This window comes from Mus caroli, chromosome 5 (assembly GCF_900094665.2).
Source record: "Mus caroli chromosome 5, CAROLI_EIJ_v1.1, whole genome shotgun sequence".
NCBI lineage: Eukaryota > Metazoa > Chordata > Mammalia > Rodentia > Muridae > Mus > Mus caroli.
The window spans coordinates 107,949,038-107,966,092 of NC_034574.1; the positions used below are offsets into that span (position 1 = coordinate 107,949,038).

Here is a 17,055-nt window from a genome sequence, read left to right on the forward strand (position 1 = left end):
AAATTAACTTCACAATGGCAGTCAGGTGCTGGGCAGAAGGCCAGGCACCTAGAGATAACCTGGGATAGAGAGGAAGGGTCACATTAGTGGCTTTGATTGGGCACCACTACTCTCGGGCCATGTGTTCTTGGCGGAGGTCTCTGTGTCACCTGAGAAATCAGATCTGTAGAATGGCTTCCCCGGGTCACTTGTGTGGCTCCTCCGGGGAGATGACTCTAGGGGAGAGTCTCACCACGAGATGAGGCTGAGTGGGTGGCTGCTCTTGAGTGCACTGAAAGGGGGCCAAAAGCATTCCGGATGTGCTCCTACTTGCCCAGGGAGGGATGCTCAGGCTCCTGGGAGTGGGCATTGCCTGTGACTCACCATGAGCTAAGGTGAGCAAGCCTCCGGGAGCAGGCTGTAACTCTAGATGCTCATGGAAGCAGAGGCTTGCAGTCTCTGAGGCGGCCTCCAGCCCTCTCCACACGGTGTCTCTGGAAGTGGCGCTGGTGGAGCCGGCGGTGCTGTTCTGCCTCTTCTGGTGGGAAAGGTGCTTGTGGTCCTGAGACCAGGACTGATATGCTTGCTGGAGGTAGTACCTTGGGGCCATTTGGCAGCATCTGAGACACTTGTTCTAGCAGGTGACTGCTTGACAGCTGTCCCAGGATCCTTATTCTCCACCTTTGCCCTTTCCCACCTAGAAACATCTCCTTTGATACCTACTCCGTCTCCATTTGCATCTCCTGAACCCTTCCCGTCCTTCCTAGATGGCCTTGTGTTGCTGGGTTCAAAACTTGGACCCTACTGCCCACCTTTTACTTATCTGTCCTTTAGCCACTTTCTCTGTATTTTAGTTTCCTATAACAGAAAAAATAGGAAGAAAAAAAAATCTAAGTGTCAGGGGATTGTTAACATTATTTATTCATGTGTTTATATTTTATGTGATTAAAATATAATTATACCATTTCCCCTTTCTCCTCTCTTACCCTTTTCCTGGCTCCATCCCTGAGTCCCCTGCTTCCTCTCCTTTAATCACGGCTGTTTCGTAGACATGGAAGCAAATAGACTGGTTAAGTGTAGCCTGTTGGGCCTGGTTAGTGTTGCCAGCAGTGCTTGGAATTGGAAACCCAGTCGGAGCCCTCATTCCCTGGGAGGACTTCTTCTTCCCGTCTTGGTTATTGCTAATGGTCTATAGCTCTCTATCTAGGGGTGGGGTATCAATTTTTTCCTGCTTCAACACATATATATGTGATGTGATGTGGTGTGTGTGTCCTGGACACTGAGATAGATATATGTGGGTGTTGCAGGTCTGGCCCCCAGTCCTCACGTCTGCCTGCGAGATTAAATATTTAGGGAGTTTTCTGCCTAGCGTTGGGAGTTCAGAGGGGGATGAAAGTAGACACTGGGAAACAGATGAGGTACAGAAAACTAGACAGCGCCTAGCACAGACCGAATGCTCAGGAAACGGCAGATCCTCCTCCTTCCTTCCCAGGGTCATGCCCTGGCTCCGACACAGCCCCGACGTTTGCTGAAGCCTTGCAGACCTGACTGGCTGAGCTGGGAAGCTGAACTGATCTAGTCACCTTAGAATGTGCCAACCAAGAAGTTTCTCTGAGGGATTTATGAGATGGGTAAGCTCCGAGGGCGTCAACCCAAGTCTTCTACTGTCTGCTGACATGTTTGGCCGGCATCTAAAAATGGAAAATAAGAGTTTGCCTTCCTTGCTTGAGGGTCATCCCTGCATTTCCATAGAGTACCCTGATCCGGGCTTACACCTCTGAGGCAGAGGTGGGTGGTGTCACCAGTTGCAGCTAACCTTGTCATTTTCATTTGCCACCTCAACACATCCTCTTTGCAGACCGGGTGGTCTCGAGCAGGAAGGGCTATAATCTGAGGCGAGGAGGGAGGGGGGCTCTGAACACTTCTAAGAAGTTCTTTGGGGGCTCCGGGATGGATTTAGATGTTTCTAGTTTTGAGAGTCTGACTTGACAAGTGGAGTATTTCCCGAGCATGTTTAGGGCTGGGGGTTTCCATCCCTGGTATAATGAAAGTGCCTCCTACTGTTGCAAGGAAGCCCAGAAACAGAACCGGTGGTTGCAAGGGCAGAGGCAGAGAGAAGGAAGAACGTGGGGGAGGGGATTATGAAGTGAACGTAGGAATAGTCTGACTCTTGAGCCCCGTGATACTGACAGACACTCCTGACAGAAGGAGACGGGTGTGAGACTGTGTTACAAATTATATCACAGGGCTGGAGAGACGGCTCATCGGTTAAGAGCACTGGCTGTTCTTGTGGAGAAACTGAGTTCAATTCCCAGCATCCCCGTGGTGGCTCACAACCATCCACAGCTCCAACGTCAGGTGATCCAACATCCTCTTTTAGCTCCCTTGGGTATCTACCCAGCATGGACATAGTGCATAGACATACGTGCAGACAAAACACTCATACCTGTAAAATGGAAATAAATCTCAAAAGGAAAATTGCAACCTAGTTCTGAATAGGGTGATGCACACCTATAATCCCAGTACTAAGGAAGCAGAAGGAAGCAGGTCTCTGAGAGTTCAAGGCCAGCCTGGTCTACAAAGCAAGTTCTGGGATAATCAGAGCTACTTAGTGAGACCTTAAAAAAAAAAAAAAAAAAAAAAAGTGCTACACCTTCTACACTGGAAGACCAGAGATGGGTTGTTTCCAGTACCCCTGTCTGGTGACTCACAATTGCCTCTACAACTCTACCTATCCAATGTCCTCTTCTGGTCTCTACAGGCATGTAAGGCACCTATACAATGCCCCCCCCCCATACATATCTTAAAAAAAAAAAATACAGGCAGCCAGCTGATTATCAGGCGCAGCCTCATCCCTCGCGTTATCGCGCCAATGACCCATGAGGTTGGTGCCCAGTTTTGAATCTTTATTTAAGAGAGGAGGAAGCAGGGTCCTCGGAAAAATACCTGTACTTTCCTGCGACCTGGCAGCTAAGAGACAGGACACTATGGCCCCAGAGCGACTCCAAAGCCTTACTGCTTCTGTCACCTACTAGGTGAAACATGAAGGGAAGTTAGCGTGGAGCGGAGCTGTACGCGTGGGAGGTAGGGACTGCCTTTGCCGGAGGGGGTTTCCGCCTGGCCAAGCTCCGGGGAAGCAGAATAAACTGTTGAGTTCTGTCCCTACCTTGGGGTGATTACCTGGGTAGATGAAGCATGTCATCTCTATTCTTGCATAGTTTCTTAAATGACTCTGGTGATTGACGGCTTACCTAGTCCTACTCTAAATGGGGGTTTGGAGAGCTCTCACCTCAGCTTTCTTTTCCCGGAGGATCTTCCGAGGAGTCTAGGCTACCATCCAAGCCACTCTGAAGGCGTGCTGGGGACGAGAGGACTCGCATCCAGATGGCGGCTGATTGGTTTCAAAGCCTGGCTCTGTCCTGGGCTTGCCTGTGTGGCCTTGGATAAATGAAATGCTTCCACGGTTTCATTTTCCAGCGCCTCAGCTTAGAAAAGGGAGGCCACTGTCTAAGTGTTCAGTGAGCTGGACCCGGTGCCGCGGTCTGTGATCCGAGCCCTGGGAAGCTAAGGTGAGCCGGCAGGCGCTGAGTGTGGAGCCAGCCTGGGTTCCGCAGGGAGCTCCAGGCCTGCGTGAGCCACAAGGCCATGGCTCGCGCCTGCCACCTCCGACGCGTGTTAGAAGAAACACGGAAGCACCTGCGGGAAGGGAATGGGACTACCTGAAAATCAAATCTACAGGAAGGAATTTTGGTGGCCCACGCCTTTAATCCCAGCATTTGGGAGGCAGAGGCAGGCGGGTTTCTGAGTTCGAGGCCAGCCTGGTCTACAGAATGAGTTCCAGGACATCCAGGGCTAAAATGTTGCATTGCTACCATAAAGATAAAGCAAAGATCTTTAAGGAATGGATCCGACTACTACTACACACAAAATCTCTACTGATATATGACAGAATATATGAATAGATGAGTACATTATTGACGCCCTTGAATTAATTTACTTGGATAGTATACCAAACCTCCAAATAATGCAATTCTAATTGAATAAAGAGTATCTGCAAAAATAAACCACACACAGGTCATAAGCACGTTTTTTTTTTTTTTTTTTTGGTTTTTCGAGACAGGGTTTCTCTGTATAGCCCTGGCTGTCCTGGAACTCACTTTGTAGACCAGGCTGGCCTCGAACTCAGAAATCCGCCTGCCTCTGCCTCCCGAGTGCTGGGATTAAAGGCGTGCGCCACCACGCCCGGCTACATAAGCACGTTTTAATAGAGCTTCGAACGCTGAAATCTTACAGAATTTGTTCAATTAGAAAGATCCAGCAATCAGATATCTGGGAAAGCCATAAGTGTTTGGGAAATTAAACAATATGTTTGCAAAAAAAACCACAAATAAATGGCACATATGCCCAAACAAAGTCTGTATGCGAATGTTTACTGTCATCTTATTCGTAATTCCCAGTGCTAGGAAGCAGCCAAGATCTCCTTTGGCAAAACTGCATAAGGAAGCCTGGGATTCACAGATAGTAGACTTCCACTTGGTGGCCGAAGAGGCTCTGTTGCTGTCCTGTTGACATCATCAGAATGCTTGTGACTTAGGACCCTGACCCAAATTGTGGAGTGCACAGGTTTGGGTTTCCTTTTGAACACTAGTAGGTGCACATGTGGAAGGCAGAGGATGTCTCTCTGGAGGCGGGTCTCTTCCTCTATCTCGTGAGTCCCAGGGACTTGAACACAGGGCAAGTGCCTTTACCTGCTGAGCCGTCCCACAGGCCTTGCTTTGTTTGACCGGGACTCATGTAGCTCAGGCTGGGCTCCAGCTTTCTATGTGTGTGAGGGCAACGTTAAACTACTGATCTTCCTGTCTCCACCTCTCAAACTCGAGGATCATATTGCGGCATTTTAAGGGATAATGGGAATCAAATCCTGGGCTTTGTTCATTCTAGGCAAACACACTTTACCACCAGAGCTAGTCCTACTCTGGATCAGATTAAGACAGATCTGAGACGGGGAGTTGGCTTGGCAGTGACGGGCCCTTGCTGCTTGGTTCAGGCTCAGTTCTCAGCACTGCTGTGGTATTTAACACATGGAAGATGTTGCCATCTTCCATGACACTGGCTCTCAAGCTTCCTAATGCCATACACAGCTTCTGATGTTGTGGTGACCTCCAACCATAACATTATTTTGTTGCTGCTTTATAACTATAACTTTGCTACTGGTTTGAGTTGTAATGTAAATATCTGATATGCAGGATATCTAATGTGACCCTCTTGGGGGTCATGACCCCACAGGTTGCAAACTGCCGCACCGTGGGCTTAGTTACATTCAAGCAAAAACTCTCATACACATAATAGATGTAATTTTTTTTTTAATCTATGAAGAAACCATAACAAGACTTGGAGAGGGCTGGCCCTGTACTGAAGTAGGTTAGCATTTTTGTTTTTGTTTTTTGTTTTTTGATTTTTTTGAGACAGGGTTTCTCTGTGCAGTCCTGGCTGTCCTAGAACTAATTCTGTAGACCAGGCTGGTCTTGAACTCAGAAATCCACCTGCCTCTGCCTCCCAAGTGCTGGGATTACAGGTGTGCTCCACCACTGCCCGGCCTTGGTTAGCATTTTTACGGACCACTTATACAGCTCTGGGTTAGGTCTCCAATACCAAAGGCCCTGGATGTGTTGGCAGGAAGACCCCACTGGGAGGATCAGAAATTTCGTCCTGCCTAGGAGACATGAGACGCAGAGAAAGGCTGCACAGGAGGGCCTAACTGAGGGAGCTATATCATGTGCTGTTCTAATCACGTGACATTCTGGAAAAAATTAAAACTATGGAAACAGTGAAGAGATCACTGCTCCTCAGGGGACTGAGCAGACAGATGAATAGGCACAACTTGGGAATTTTAAAGACAATGCTAGTCCACATGACACCATAATGGTGCGTACGTAGTACATACCACGACATGCTTGCTCAAGTCCAGGGAACTTACAATAGAGAGGGAAATTGTATAGTGTTGCTAGTGGATCTGTTAGGGGAAGCTGTATGTCAGAGAGTGCTTGGTACTTTTCTGTCATTTTTTTTTTCGGTAGCTTGAAGTTATTCTTCCTCTTTCTGTATGTATGTATGCATGTTTGCTTGTTTTTCTTTTGGTACTGGGGATTGGACTCAGGGCCTTGTGTGTGCAAAGCATGTTCTACTGCAGAACTATATGCTGTGGACCTTGACCTGTGTTGGTACCTGAGTCCTGTACCCGGGACCCACGTGTGAGGAAGGAGAGAACTAACTTTAGAAAGTTACAAGAAGGTCGGGTAAGGAAGCTGTCTGGACCTCATCACAGAAAATGGCAGCAAAAGAGAAGACATGGGCACCAGGTGTCTGGGGAAGACCGACTACCCCTGCCTATTGGTGCGGTGTCAGGGAGAAGACACAAGTGAGATACTGGCTCTGAGGATGAGTAGGGCTCAGGCCAGACCTGGGCCTTCGACCCTCGCAGGAGCATGCTTAACCCGGGCCTGGCGATGCCTGCTCCCCGGAGCCTGTGCCTGAGGCAGATGATGGGTCCTGGGAGGCTCTCCAAGGCTCCTTTGAATGTGTTCAGTGGGTAGAACCATCCTATAATTACCATGGGGATAATTAGAGGCGCTTTCATGGTCTCTTTCAACAAATATTACACAAGCTATGGCCCTCTCATCTTGGGGGGTGGGGTGGGGTTGGTGGAGAGCAGAGTGCCCCTCCTGGGGGGGCAGGCAGCCAACACCTGAAGCTTGCCAAACACACCTGACTCCTGGCCAAAGCTCAGAGTGTCGGAGATACACCTGGGGCTGCTCCAGCTTAGAGCTGAGTGTCTCTGGCACGGGCAATTGAAAGTCACTCTTTGACTTCCAACCAACACTAGGGCTCCAGTTCATTCCGGTCTGGCCTTCCCAGAAGACCGAAAGTTTGTGGTGCTCTTGATGGTGACCTGGAGATGCCTCCTGCATCCTGACAGTCTTAGCCTTCGATGCCGGAGCCACCAGGCTCTGGGCTTTGTCTTCATCTCTAGGGACCGTGCACACGGGGTTTCTGGGGCCTGGGAGACCTTCCCAGCCCCACCTAGGGCAATTTGGTTCTTGTCATAGACTCTGTGTGTTTTCCAGAGAATCATTTTGGGAGCTTCTGGTTAGCGTAGAGTCTTCTGTTCTAGGGAGGCTTTGGGTTTGTTATCTCGGTCACTTCAGCTCCACTCTTCTCAGACTAACTTCTCACTTGGCCTAAACTTTGGTGACTCATGGCGACTCAAGCCTAAGAGAATTGCCCAGAGGCGCCTGCTTGTCATTTCTGTTTTGTTAGCTACTTGTCTGGTCTGTTTTGTTCCCAACTCCCTTGAGAAAGTTCTGGCACCTCCCATAGCCACACCTGGTTATGGCTTCAGGCCTTTCCCATGGGATCTGAAACCCCAGTCACTCCGCTTGGAGACTCAGAGTGACTGTGTCACGCTTAAGGTCACAACTGGTTTTTTGCAGAAGAACCTAGAATTGTTAAGGCTTCTGCAAATGTCAAGAATTTGGGCTTCGCCCTGGGCGTGGTGGCGCACACCTTTGATCCCAGCACTCGGGAGGCAGAGGCAGGTGGATTTCTGAGTTCGAGGCCAGCCTGGTCTGCAAAGTGAGTTCCAGGACAGCCAAGGCTACACAAAGAAACCCTGTCTTGAAAAACCAAAAAAAAAAAAAAAAAAAAAAAAAGAAAAAAGAAAAACAGAATTTGGGCTTCGCTGTTTCATCTCCCCAGGATACTAGGGGTTTGGGCTGGGCAGAGGTTTGAAGGCTGATACCTTTCTAGCTAAAAAAAGGTGGTTTTATTGAGACCTTGGGTTAAACCCTCTCTGACACCCTTTCTTGGCCTCTCTGGTGATACTCAGGAAGCAGACACCTAGAACCTGGCTAGTCCCAGCACCTGGCATGGGGGCGGGGAAGGAAGGCGGAAGGTATTCTGGGACAGTGAACTTGGCCTTTTCACGAAAGGCTTCCCCTTGGAGAACAAGCAAATAGCACCTGTATATAGGGCAGTGGCCAACTGACCTCTCTGGAGACAGAGTCAGGGTGTGGCATTCCCTGTAAGCCTGGGTAGGCCTTGGGAAACTAAAACAGAGTCAGAGCCTGGCTTAATGATGGGCGAGCCGGAGAGGATCCTGAATGGGCAGGTACTGGAGACTTGCTCTGCAAAGGGAGAAAGAGATAGGGTTTCTGGGAAGTGTACTGTGTTTGTTAGCCAAGCATGGCCCCCAAACCTCATCTTTCCGTTCACAAGCATAGTGACTGAGCGGGAGGCCTAGGGAGGCCTTCAGAGCCTGGTCTCCGCCCATCATTTTAGTGTCTTTGTCCAACAACCTGTGGCATAAACCGTCCATCCCTGCCTGGTTCCAAGCTCAGCCCAGAAATTCCCATTACTGGGTCTTGCTCTGTGCTGCTCTGTTGGCAAAATGGTAAGCCTCTTGTGGTCTGAGGATGTCTCACTCCTGCTTGAGAAAATGTTCTCCAATGCCTTTGTGGAGGGGGTTCAGTTTATTGTACCATCCTGTCTTTACCTCAGGCCTACGTTCCTGAGGTTGGTCTCTAGTCCACCACAGCTTTCTTTCTTCTTCTTTCTTTCCTCTTTCAAGATTTCATTAGCTCAGGCTGGCTTTAAACTTTGTGTCAAAATCTGTAAGTCAAATTCCCTGCATATCTGAGGATGACCTTGATCTATTGCTCAGTGTACACCCCTCCCCCCACGGCCCACCCGCTACAGTTCTGGGAGTACAGTGTCTTGTGGTCTAGTTTTGTTGCTTTAAAAATCCTCCACGTGTCCCTTCAGCCTGATAACTAGTGAACTTTTTGCTGTTTCCATATTCATTTTTCCAGAATGTCACGTGGTCAGAAACATACACTGTGTAGCTTAGATATGTTTCCTCATCTCTCGCTATATGCTTCTTCACGTTTCTCCCTGTCTTTCATTAACTCGTTATAGAGTCTCTCTCTCTATTCTTGGCTGGCCTGGAACTCACTATGTATACCAGGCTGGCCTCAAACTCATAGAGATCTGCCTGCCTTTGCTGGGATTAAAGGCAAGCACCACTAGGCCTGGATTTTTAAATTTTTTTTCCTAACACATGGTCACACATAACAACTGAGTTATGCCCATTCACCCTATCAAAGTAGCCTGCATCCTTCCTTTAGTCTCTATTAATTGCTCTCCATTATTAATAGCCCCATGATTCTGAAATAATCTTCGTGCTTTAGCCGGCTCGAACCACCTATGTCTCTTCCCTGAGAATATGCATGCAAGGACAAGGGCCTAGGTGAAGGCGATGACGCCTAGCTGGCACCCAACAAGGACCCCACTGATCGCTTCTATGAAGACGAGCATGGTAGCATTTGACTTGGCACCAGGCGCTTGCAGAAACCAAGGAGGGGGACCGCGCAGCGCGGGAACCCGAATGCAGCGCTCTGTCCGCATTTTGACAGTTGACTGGCAGCTGAGGACCCAGGGACAGCCGACGGTAGATGATGGAAGGTTGACAGCTGAGTGGCAGTCAACCGCCACGCACCGGGGAGGACCGCTGCGCGCCCAAGGGGCCTAGTGCGCGGCGGCCACTGCTGCTAACCGTAGCCCCGAGCCGAGCTGGGCTGAGCGCTCTGCGCATGGGCAGCGCGCGTGAGGGGCGGGGCGCCGGGGTCACGTGAGCATGTTTTGGGCACGTGACCAGCGGCCGGGGCTCGCCCCCGCCCGCTCGCTCGCTCCCTCCTCCCTCGGCGGGCGGGTGTGCTTCGAGCGGCCTCGCCTCACCGCCTAGCGCCCCCCTCAGCCGTTGCTGCCGCCGCTGCCGCCGCCGCCGCCGCCGCCGGCCATGTCCCCCGGCCGCCGCCGCCGCCGCCCGAGCGCGGCGCTCCCGCGGCCCGGCGCGCACTGAGCGCGGGCCCGAGCCACCGTTTCGGGGCCCTTGTTCTCCGCGCCGCCGCCGCCGCCATGTTGGGTTTGGAGCCGCAGCGGAGCCGCCGCCGCCGCCGCGGCTGACGAGGCCGAGCGCGGAGCCCGGGGCCCGCGCCCGCTCCCGGGCCCAGGGAGCGGGACCCGTCGGAGTCCGTCGGAGCCCGACTGCCTGTCCTCTGTGCGAGCGAGTGAGCGAGCGAGCCGCCGGGGCCCCCGGCCGCGCCCTCTGCCGCCGGCCGAGCGAGCCGCGGAGCCCCCGAGAGGCAGCACCATGGCGGAACAGACCTATTCGTGGTGAGTGCGGGCTTTTGGGGACGAAGAGGCCGGGCCGGGCCGCAGGTGCTCGCGGGGCCCGGGGTGCGGGCGGCTGGGCGTCCTCCGAGCCCGGGGGAGGGGCGGTCATCCGAGCGGCGCGGCGGAACCGACTGGCGCGGGTGCTGGCGGGCCAGAGGGGATGCTGGAGAAGGGTGGGCAGAGAACAGGCCCGGGCGAAGGTGTACCCCACTCTCGGCGAGAACAGGTGGGAAGAGGCACAACTTGCAAGTAGTGAGGGCGGGAGCGACCGCTTCCGCGGTGGACAGAGGCCCTGCGGTCCCGGGATCGAGCCCTTGGCACGGCGGAGAGGGGGAGTCTTGTTCCAGGATGGCCACATTCTGGAAAGGAAGTCGTCGATAGCAGCGGGGGCATGGGCAGTCTTTGTAAAGGGGTTGGTACGCTGCTCTGGGGATTCGAAGAGTGCTGGCCGGTGTTCTGGGGGTGGGGGGCTCGATCACGGGAGTGTGTGTGTGTGTGTGTGTGTGTGTGCAGGTTGAGTCCCCCTTGCCTGTGGGACTTTTTCAGGAGCGTGTTTAGGGCTGAGGCACACACTTGTGGTTTACGGGGGGGGGTGACATGCGTCCAAGTTTGGGGGGAAAGAGAGGTGAGAAGGGCAGAGGCGTAGAGTTTTTGCCGGGGAAGGAGGTTGGTTGTACCGGGGGCGAGTGGGAATGGTGTAGTTGAGCTGTGGCTTGAGGGTGAGAAAACAGGAGACGGTGGGTTGGTGGTAAGTACCGGGCGGGTGGGGAACCTGGTCGCTGCAGCCTAAGAGATCGGAGATGGTTTCAAGCACTTGTGGCTTGGTACCAGAACTGTCGACTTTTCCGAAGAGTAGGGTTGAAGGTCGGTTTCGTTTTGTAATTGGAAAAATGAGTTAGTTCTTCATTCCTTGACCCTAAACCTTTAAGTACCAGAATCGCCTTTTCCCTAGCCTGTACAGATTGTGTGGCTACTTTCCCAAAGCACGGGGCAAACTGTCAAGTGTTGGGAGCATAAGTGAGCTGTAACTACCATAGGGAGACAGTAAAAGAGCCGGGTTATACGCGAAAACAAGGGATGGTTATGCTAAGTCGGGAGCTCACTGTGTCCTGATGGAGGGTTAGTGATCGAACATGATTTAATAATGCAAACGGCAGCGATGTCTGCACAATCTGAAAAAGAAGGTATCTGGGAAGTTGAGAGGAAATGACTAAAAGAAAAGTTGGGTTTTGGTGGCCCCAGTTGTGGTTTAAAAGGACAGACTAATAGTTGTGAGCAGCAGTGAGGGAGGGGCATCTCAGTGGCAGGTGGGATTCAGTTTCTTACCTGCAGATGAACTAGGAAGGAAAGGTAATGTTGGTGCTGCCATGGGCACTGGCAACACCCAGAGCTTGCTTGTCCTGCCCCACAAGGACTCCGAGGTGAATCCTCATGGCTGCCTTGTTGGTTTGGTTTAGTTTTGAACTGTACTGTAAAAAGAATATGGATTGGTTGAAAAAAAATACCAGTGATGAGGAACTGGGGAAAGTGCTGTGTTCAACACACATTCAAAGCTCAGGTTGGGGCCACAGAGTGATGTCCTGTGTGTAACGTTGAAGGTGAAAGTGCCTCCTGGGTAGGTAGGCCACCTACAGCTTGTGAGGCGCTGTGGACTAGGTAAAGAGACTACTTTGTGGAGGCTGATCCTTTACATGATCAACTCTCGAAACACTCCCTTGGGTCTTGACTTTATTTGATGGAATAAAGGAAGCAATCGAGTGAGTGCCTTGCCACCAGGACCCTCAGCCCCTCCTTTCCAGCTTGTTTTCAGGAGCAGAGTCCATAGTGTCCTGAGGGAGGATGGTGCACAGGGGAGAGGGCTGGGAAGCTTGGCCCCTACCCTGTTTCCTGGTTCTTCCAAGTCAACCAGGGCACAAGAACTAAACACACAGTATTTGGCAGATAGTTCTCACATGTTTCTAAGGAGGGGAAATCATCCGTATTTCAGAGGAGGACACAGGCTCAGGAGGCCAAGTGATGTGTCCTGAGTATGTGGCCCATGATGCTTTGTGAACTCTCTCTCTCTGCTTCACCCATTCTCATAGAAATATCAGAATGCAGGAGCTATTCTGGACATATATGGAAGCTGAAGTTTGGATTTTTTTGGTCGTTCTTCACTTGGGTTTTATAGATATATATAAAAAATGATACTTTAAAAACAGAATCAAGTGTGATTATTTGTATTCTGCATTTAGGAAGAATGTAGTTTTATCTGAGAACAAATCCCAGAAGGGATGTAATATTTAAAAATAGGCTTATGTTATAGCCTCTGACATGTAAGTTACATATAAAACAAGGTTGCTGGTATTGGGCAATACTGTGATGAGCTCACAAGTTTGTTATTTTATTCTGTTGACTTGTACATATTTAACTTTTTTGTAATATTACAAAAATTGAACCCTACCTATAAGATCATATGGTTCTGATTTCTTGTACATGTTCATTTCCTAGAAAATTTAGTCACTCAAGGGTCTAGCGCAAGCTCCATCTATCTGAAGTGTGTTCTGCCCATTCCTGAAGGCAGTCTTGTTATTTTTAGTACTTGTGGTCCTGTCTGCATCACCCCTTCCACTTGTTGTGTAAATACTGAGCCTGCTCACTGTCCTTTGAGAGAGAGGACTGTGGTACACTACCCTTTGGCCTCTTCTAGTGCCTAACACAGTGTCTGGCACACAGCTTTTGCCCAGGAAACCCTGTGTGGTGAGTATGACAGAGGGGCTACTGCAGGATTCTTGTCTACTAGGTTTCTTGATGTCCCATCATATTTACAATATGGTGTCATACTTTGTTTAGTCTTCTGAGACAAGGCCCACTATGGCATCCAAGCTGACCTGGAACACATGATTTCAAGCTGACCTTGTTGTACTCACTAGTATTTACCTGCTTATCTTCTGGATGCTGGGACAAGCCAGCAACACTGCTCCAGCTCTTGAAGTTTGTAAGGATGCCAGGATCTTCTTTTTTCTACTTGTTTTGGTTAGCCTTTGGTTTTTATTTGTTTGTTTTTTTTTTTTGTTTTCGGCTTTTTCTTTTCTTTCTCTCTTTCCATCTTTCTTTCTTTCTCTTTCTCTTTTTTTGGACACAGGTTGCTCCAAGTTTAAGGCTGGCCTGAGAATGGCTTTATACTCCTGATCTTTCTGCCCCTCTTTTTCCGTGCTGGGATTATGGGCAATGCTGCCACATGGGTTCCCCTAGTGCTGGGAGGTCAGACCCAGGGCTTTACTCACTCACTTTATGCAAGTAGTCATCTACTGAATGCATCCCAGCCTCCCGAGAGCCTCATGAATTAACTGTCCTTTTTACTCTGAGGAAGTAAAAGAATGCATGCAAACACACAAACTGAAAGTTGAAGGGAAACACTTGCCCAGTGTGTACTTATGAGTAGTTGTTTCAGTGTAAGTACTGTGAGAAGCCTGAACTTGGCACTTGAAATCAATGCAATCTTTGTGTAGGATTGCACTTGAACCTGCTAATGGTTGTGCTTGGCTTACTGTTTCTGTAGGGAGAAGGCCATCTTCCTGCAACATTCAAGTGAGTCTCATTACCCGAGAACTGGCATAGTAATTTATTTTGTATTTTCCTTGTGTTCATGTTTTGAGAATTGGAAAGTTAAAAAACTAGGGCTCAAAAGACTATTTATTATAAGGTGGGCTGATGAGACTGCTCAGAGGTGAACGAACTGTTTCCCCAGCCTGCTCACCCGAGCTCCACAGAACTGTCCTGTGTTATACTCAGTCATACATGTGTCACACACATGTGCTTGTGTTCCACATACAAACAAAATGGAAAAAATAAAAGACTGTAACTAACTCACCCATGGATACAAACCATATAAGTACTCAGAGTCAAGACTGTGTGACTGTGATATTAACAATTTCAGTAACTCAGGCAAAGGCAGGTGAGCTCTAAGTTGGAGGCTACCCTGGTCTACACAGCCAGGTCCAGGACAGCCAGGGCCACATAGAGACCCTGACTGGAAAAAGAGAAAAAGAAAAGCACGCCTAGCTGTAAACATGGAGCTTAGGGGCTCAGGGAGAAGGCACAGGAGTTTGTGTTTATGTGAGGGATGAAAGGGTTTTGTCAGGCTGTTGTGTTTCTGTCTCTGAGAGATGACAGACAGACAGAATGCCTTACCCAAGGCTGTGTGGAGCTCCTGTCCTGTAGTAGGCAGTTGGTAGAGTCTTATGGAGCAGGTGAGTAAGAATGACTGTTGCCTGTCCTGCTGCTGGTTCTCTGTGGTCATGGACGTTATGTGCAGAGAATGAAGAAGAATACAGGTCTCAGCTAGTGGACGTCAATCCTGATTTAGGTTATTGTTATGTATGTTGTATTTGGTCAGATCAATATGATTTTAACAGCTGCCACTATTTCAGAATGTAGTTTAAAACATGATTAAGGTTATATATAGACTTGACAAGACTTACTCAAACATGCTTGCCTATAGGATAAAAAGTGCTATGATGATATGATTTGAGTCATGTGATATTTAAGCTAAAATTAGCCAATATTAACTCCATAAATTTGTTTTTAAATCATTACTCAGTATTATTATGAGTTTTTGTTTGTTTTTTGTTTTTTTGATACAGGGTTTCTCTGTGTAGCCCTGGCTGTCTTGGAACTCACTCTGTAGACCAGACTGGCCTGGAACTCAGAGATCCGCCTGCCTCTGCCTCCCAAGTCCTGGGACCAAAGGCATGTGCCACATGAAGTTTTTAAAGGCAAAGAAATTGGAGATATTTTTATGTGATCATTCCCTCTACAGATATCAAATGCAGATACAGTGTGAGATGTCACACAGCTATGATTGCAATGTCAGTCTTATCAGTAAATCACCAAGTTTCATTGTTCATCAAACCATGCAAAATGAAAGGATAGTTTTGTGTACCATGCCGGTCTGGAACTCACAAGTTTACCTGCCTCTGCTTCCAGAGTGTGGGCTAGAAGCTTGCATCACTGCTCCTACCCAGGATGGACCGAGTTTTAGTTGGGCATTGGCATCTAGACACTTGAGTAACTTACTTCCCTTACGTGCCTGAGTGCATCTGACCTTTAGAGAGCACTGTAGTTTGTTTTCAAAATGGTTTTTAAGGGGTTTGTTTTGTTTGTTTGTTGTTTCTAGACAGTGTTTCTCTTTGTTCCTTAGCTGTCCTTGTTCTCTGAATCATGCTTGCTTTGAACTCAGATTCGCCTGTCTCTCAAGTGCTAGGGCTTTTCAAGGTGTGTGCCACCACTGCCTGCCTATGTTTTTAGAGTTTAATGGTTCTTTCTTGGAAGTTAAAATGTTATTTTTATGTGATTCTATAAACTGAGAATCTGTAAGCTTTCTAATCTTAAGGAGTTAGTAGTAGAATGCTTAGACTTTTAACCTGTTAGGTGTGTCCCAAGGAACTTCTGAGTGGCCAGGTCAGTTTTATAGGAATATCTACGGGTTGTTCCTGTGACCTTTGGGAAGAACTGTCACCTTTGATATTTTAACAGTCACTGTCACTAGGGCTGTATTTTAAATAAGAAAGTCTCACTGATGGAGCCCTACAAAAAGGTAGCACTAGCTTGCTGGAGACCTGTAGAAAAGTTTTGATTTTTGTTTGCTTTGCTTACAGGATTTCTTCTAACTTGTAGAAAAGTTGTAGATAAACTATTTTTGGAATTTGATTATTAATGGTTGGCCTCCTCCTCCAATCTAGACTACAATTGTGGTTTTCACTTTGTGACTTACACTGAATGTAAGTGACCACATAGATCTCTTACTACATTGAAACTTAAAAACCCAAGACTGAATTCTGTGTTTGCACTGGGAACTTCCTGGTTTAAGAGTGATGTTTTTTCCATCTCTGATTGACTGTAACCTTGCTGTATATATCAGGCCTAGTGTTTAGTCAGACACTGTACCACTGAACAACCCCCAAACCCACCACCACACCACCACCAGTGTTTAACTGCTTCTGCCCTTCCTCTGCAGGCTTCAGAGGTTCTGTGAGATGCTGTGTATAAATGCTTCTGGAATTTCTCAGTGCTCTCTAAAGAGCGGTTGCCTATTTTCTAGTTACTTATTAGATTCTGGTAGGTTCCAGACAGAGTTCTTCAGTATAGGAATGCCTTTTCTTCCTGACAGTCTAACCAACATTGAAACTTTTTGATGTCTTCTTTATCAGGAATGCTAAGTGATACTGTATAAAAAAAGTAGAATAACTTGCAATTTGCTGTTGACTTACAGGTCTGGGTAGGCAGTTCAGGACCTTCCACAGGTTTCATAATTCAGTGAACACTGCAGCTCACATGGAAAAGAAAATGATAAGGTTACATTTTTTTCATACAATAATTATATGGGTCCTTTGAGGGGCAAGTGGACTTTCCCTGGACTTCCCTGTAATGTACAGGAAAGTTTTGCACTCTTTTAAAGGCCAGGGGCAAGGGTTTAGCAATTTCTTATCTATTTCCTTACCCACAGTGAGTCTGACAGGCACACCCACTTCCCTCCATCTAGCAGCCCAGACTGCACTCTTGACCTAAATAGGACATATGGGGAGAAATTGTGTACATTGTTTCTTCAGCCTGCAACACTGACCTTCCAAGAGCCTAATTCTGCCTTCAGAATTTGATTAAATCTTTCCTTTGTTTAAAAGAAAATATTGTGCTGGCATCCACAGCTCCTTTTTTTGATTTAAATACATGTTTAAATCCATTTCTCAGAAATGCTTATAAGAATCTTAGAAGTCTTAGAAGTAAGAATTTATTGTAAAGAATGAATTATCTTGCCCGGCGTGGTGGCGCACGCCTTTAATCCCAGCACTCGGGAGGCAGAGGCAG

General features: G+C 48.5%; 1 protein-coding gene across 1 annotated transcript in view; it reads left to right on the forward strand.

The window, feature by feature from the left end:
- The first annotated feature begins 9,723 nt into the window (after nt 1–9,723).
- Nucleotides 9,724–17,055, forward strand: part of Sppl3 (signal peptide peptidase like 3) — an 83,347-nt gene continuing 76,015 nt past the window's right edge. The window contains exon 1 of the mRNA XM_021163589.2: nt 9,724–10,209. Within this exon, the coding sequence (XP_021019248.1) occupies nt 10,187–10,209 (23 nt within the window). The 5' untranslated portion in view covers nt 9,724–10,186. The remainder of the gene's footprint in view (nt 10,210–17,055) is intronic.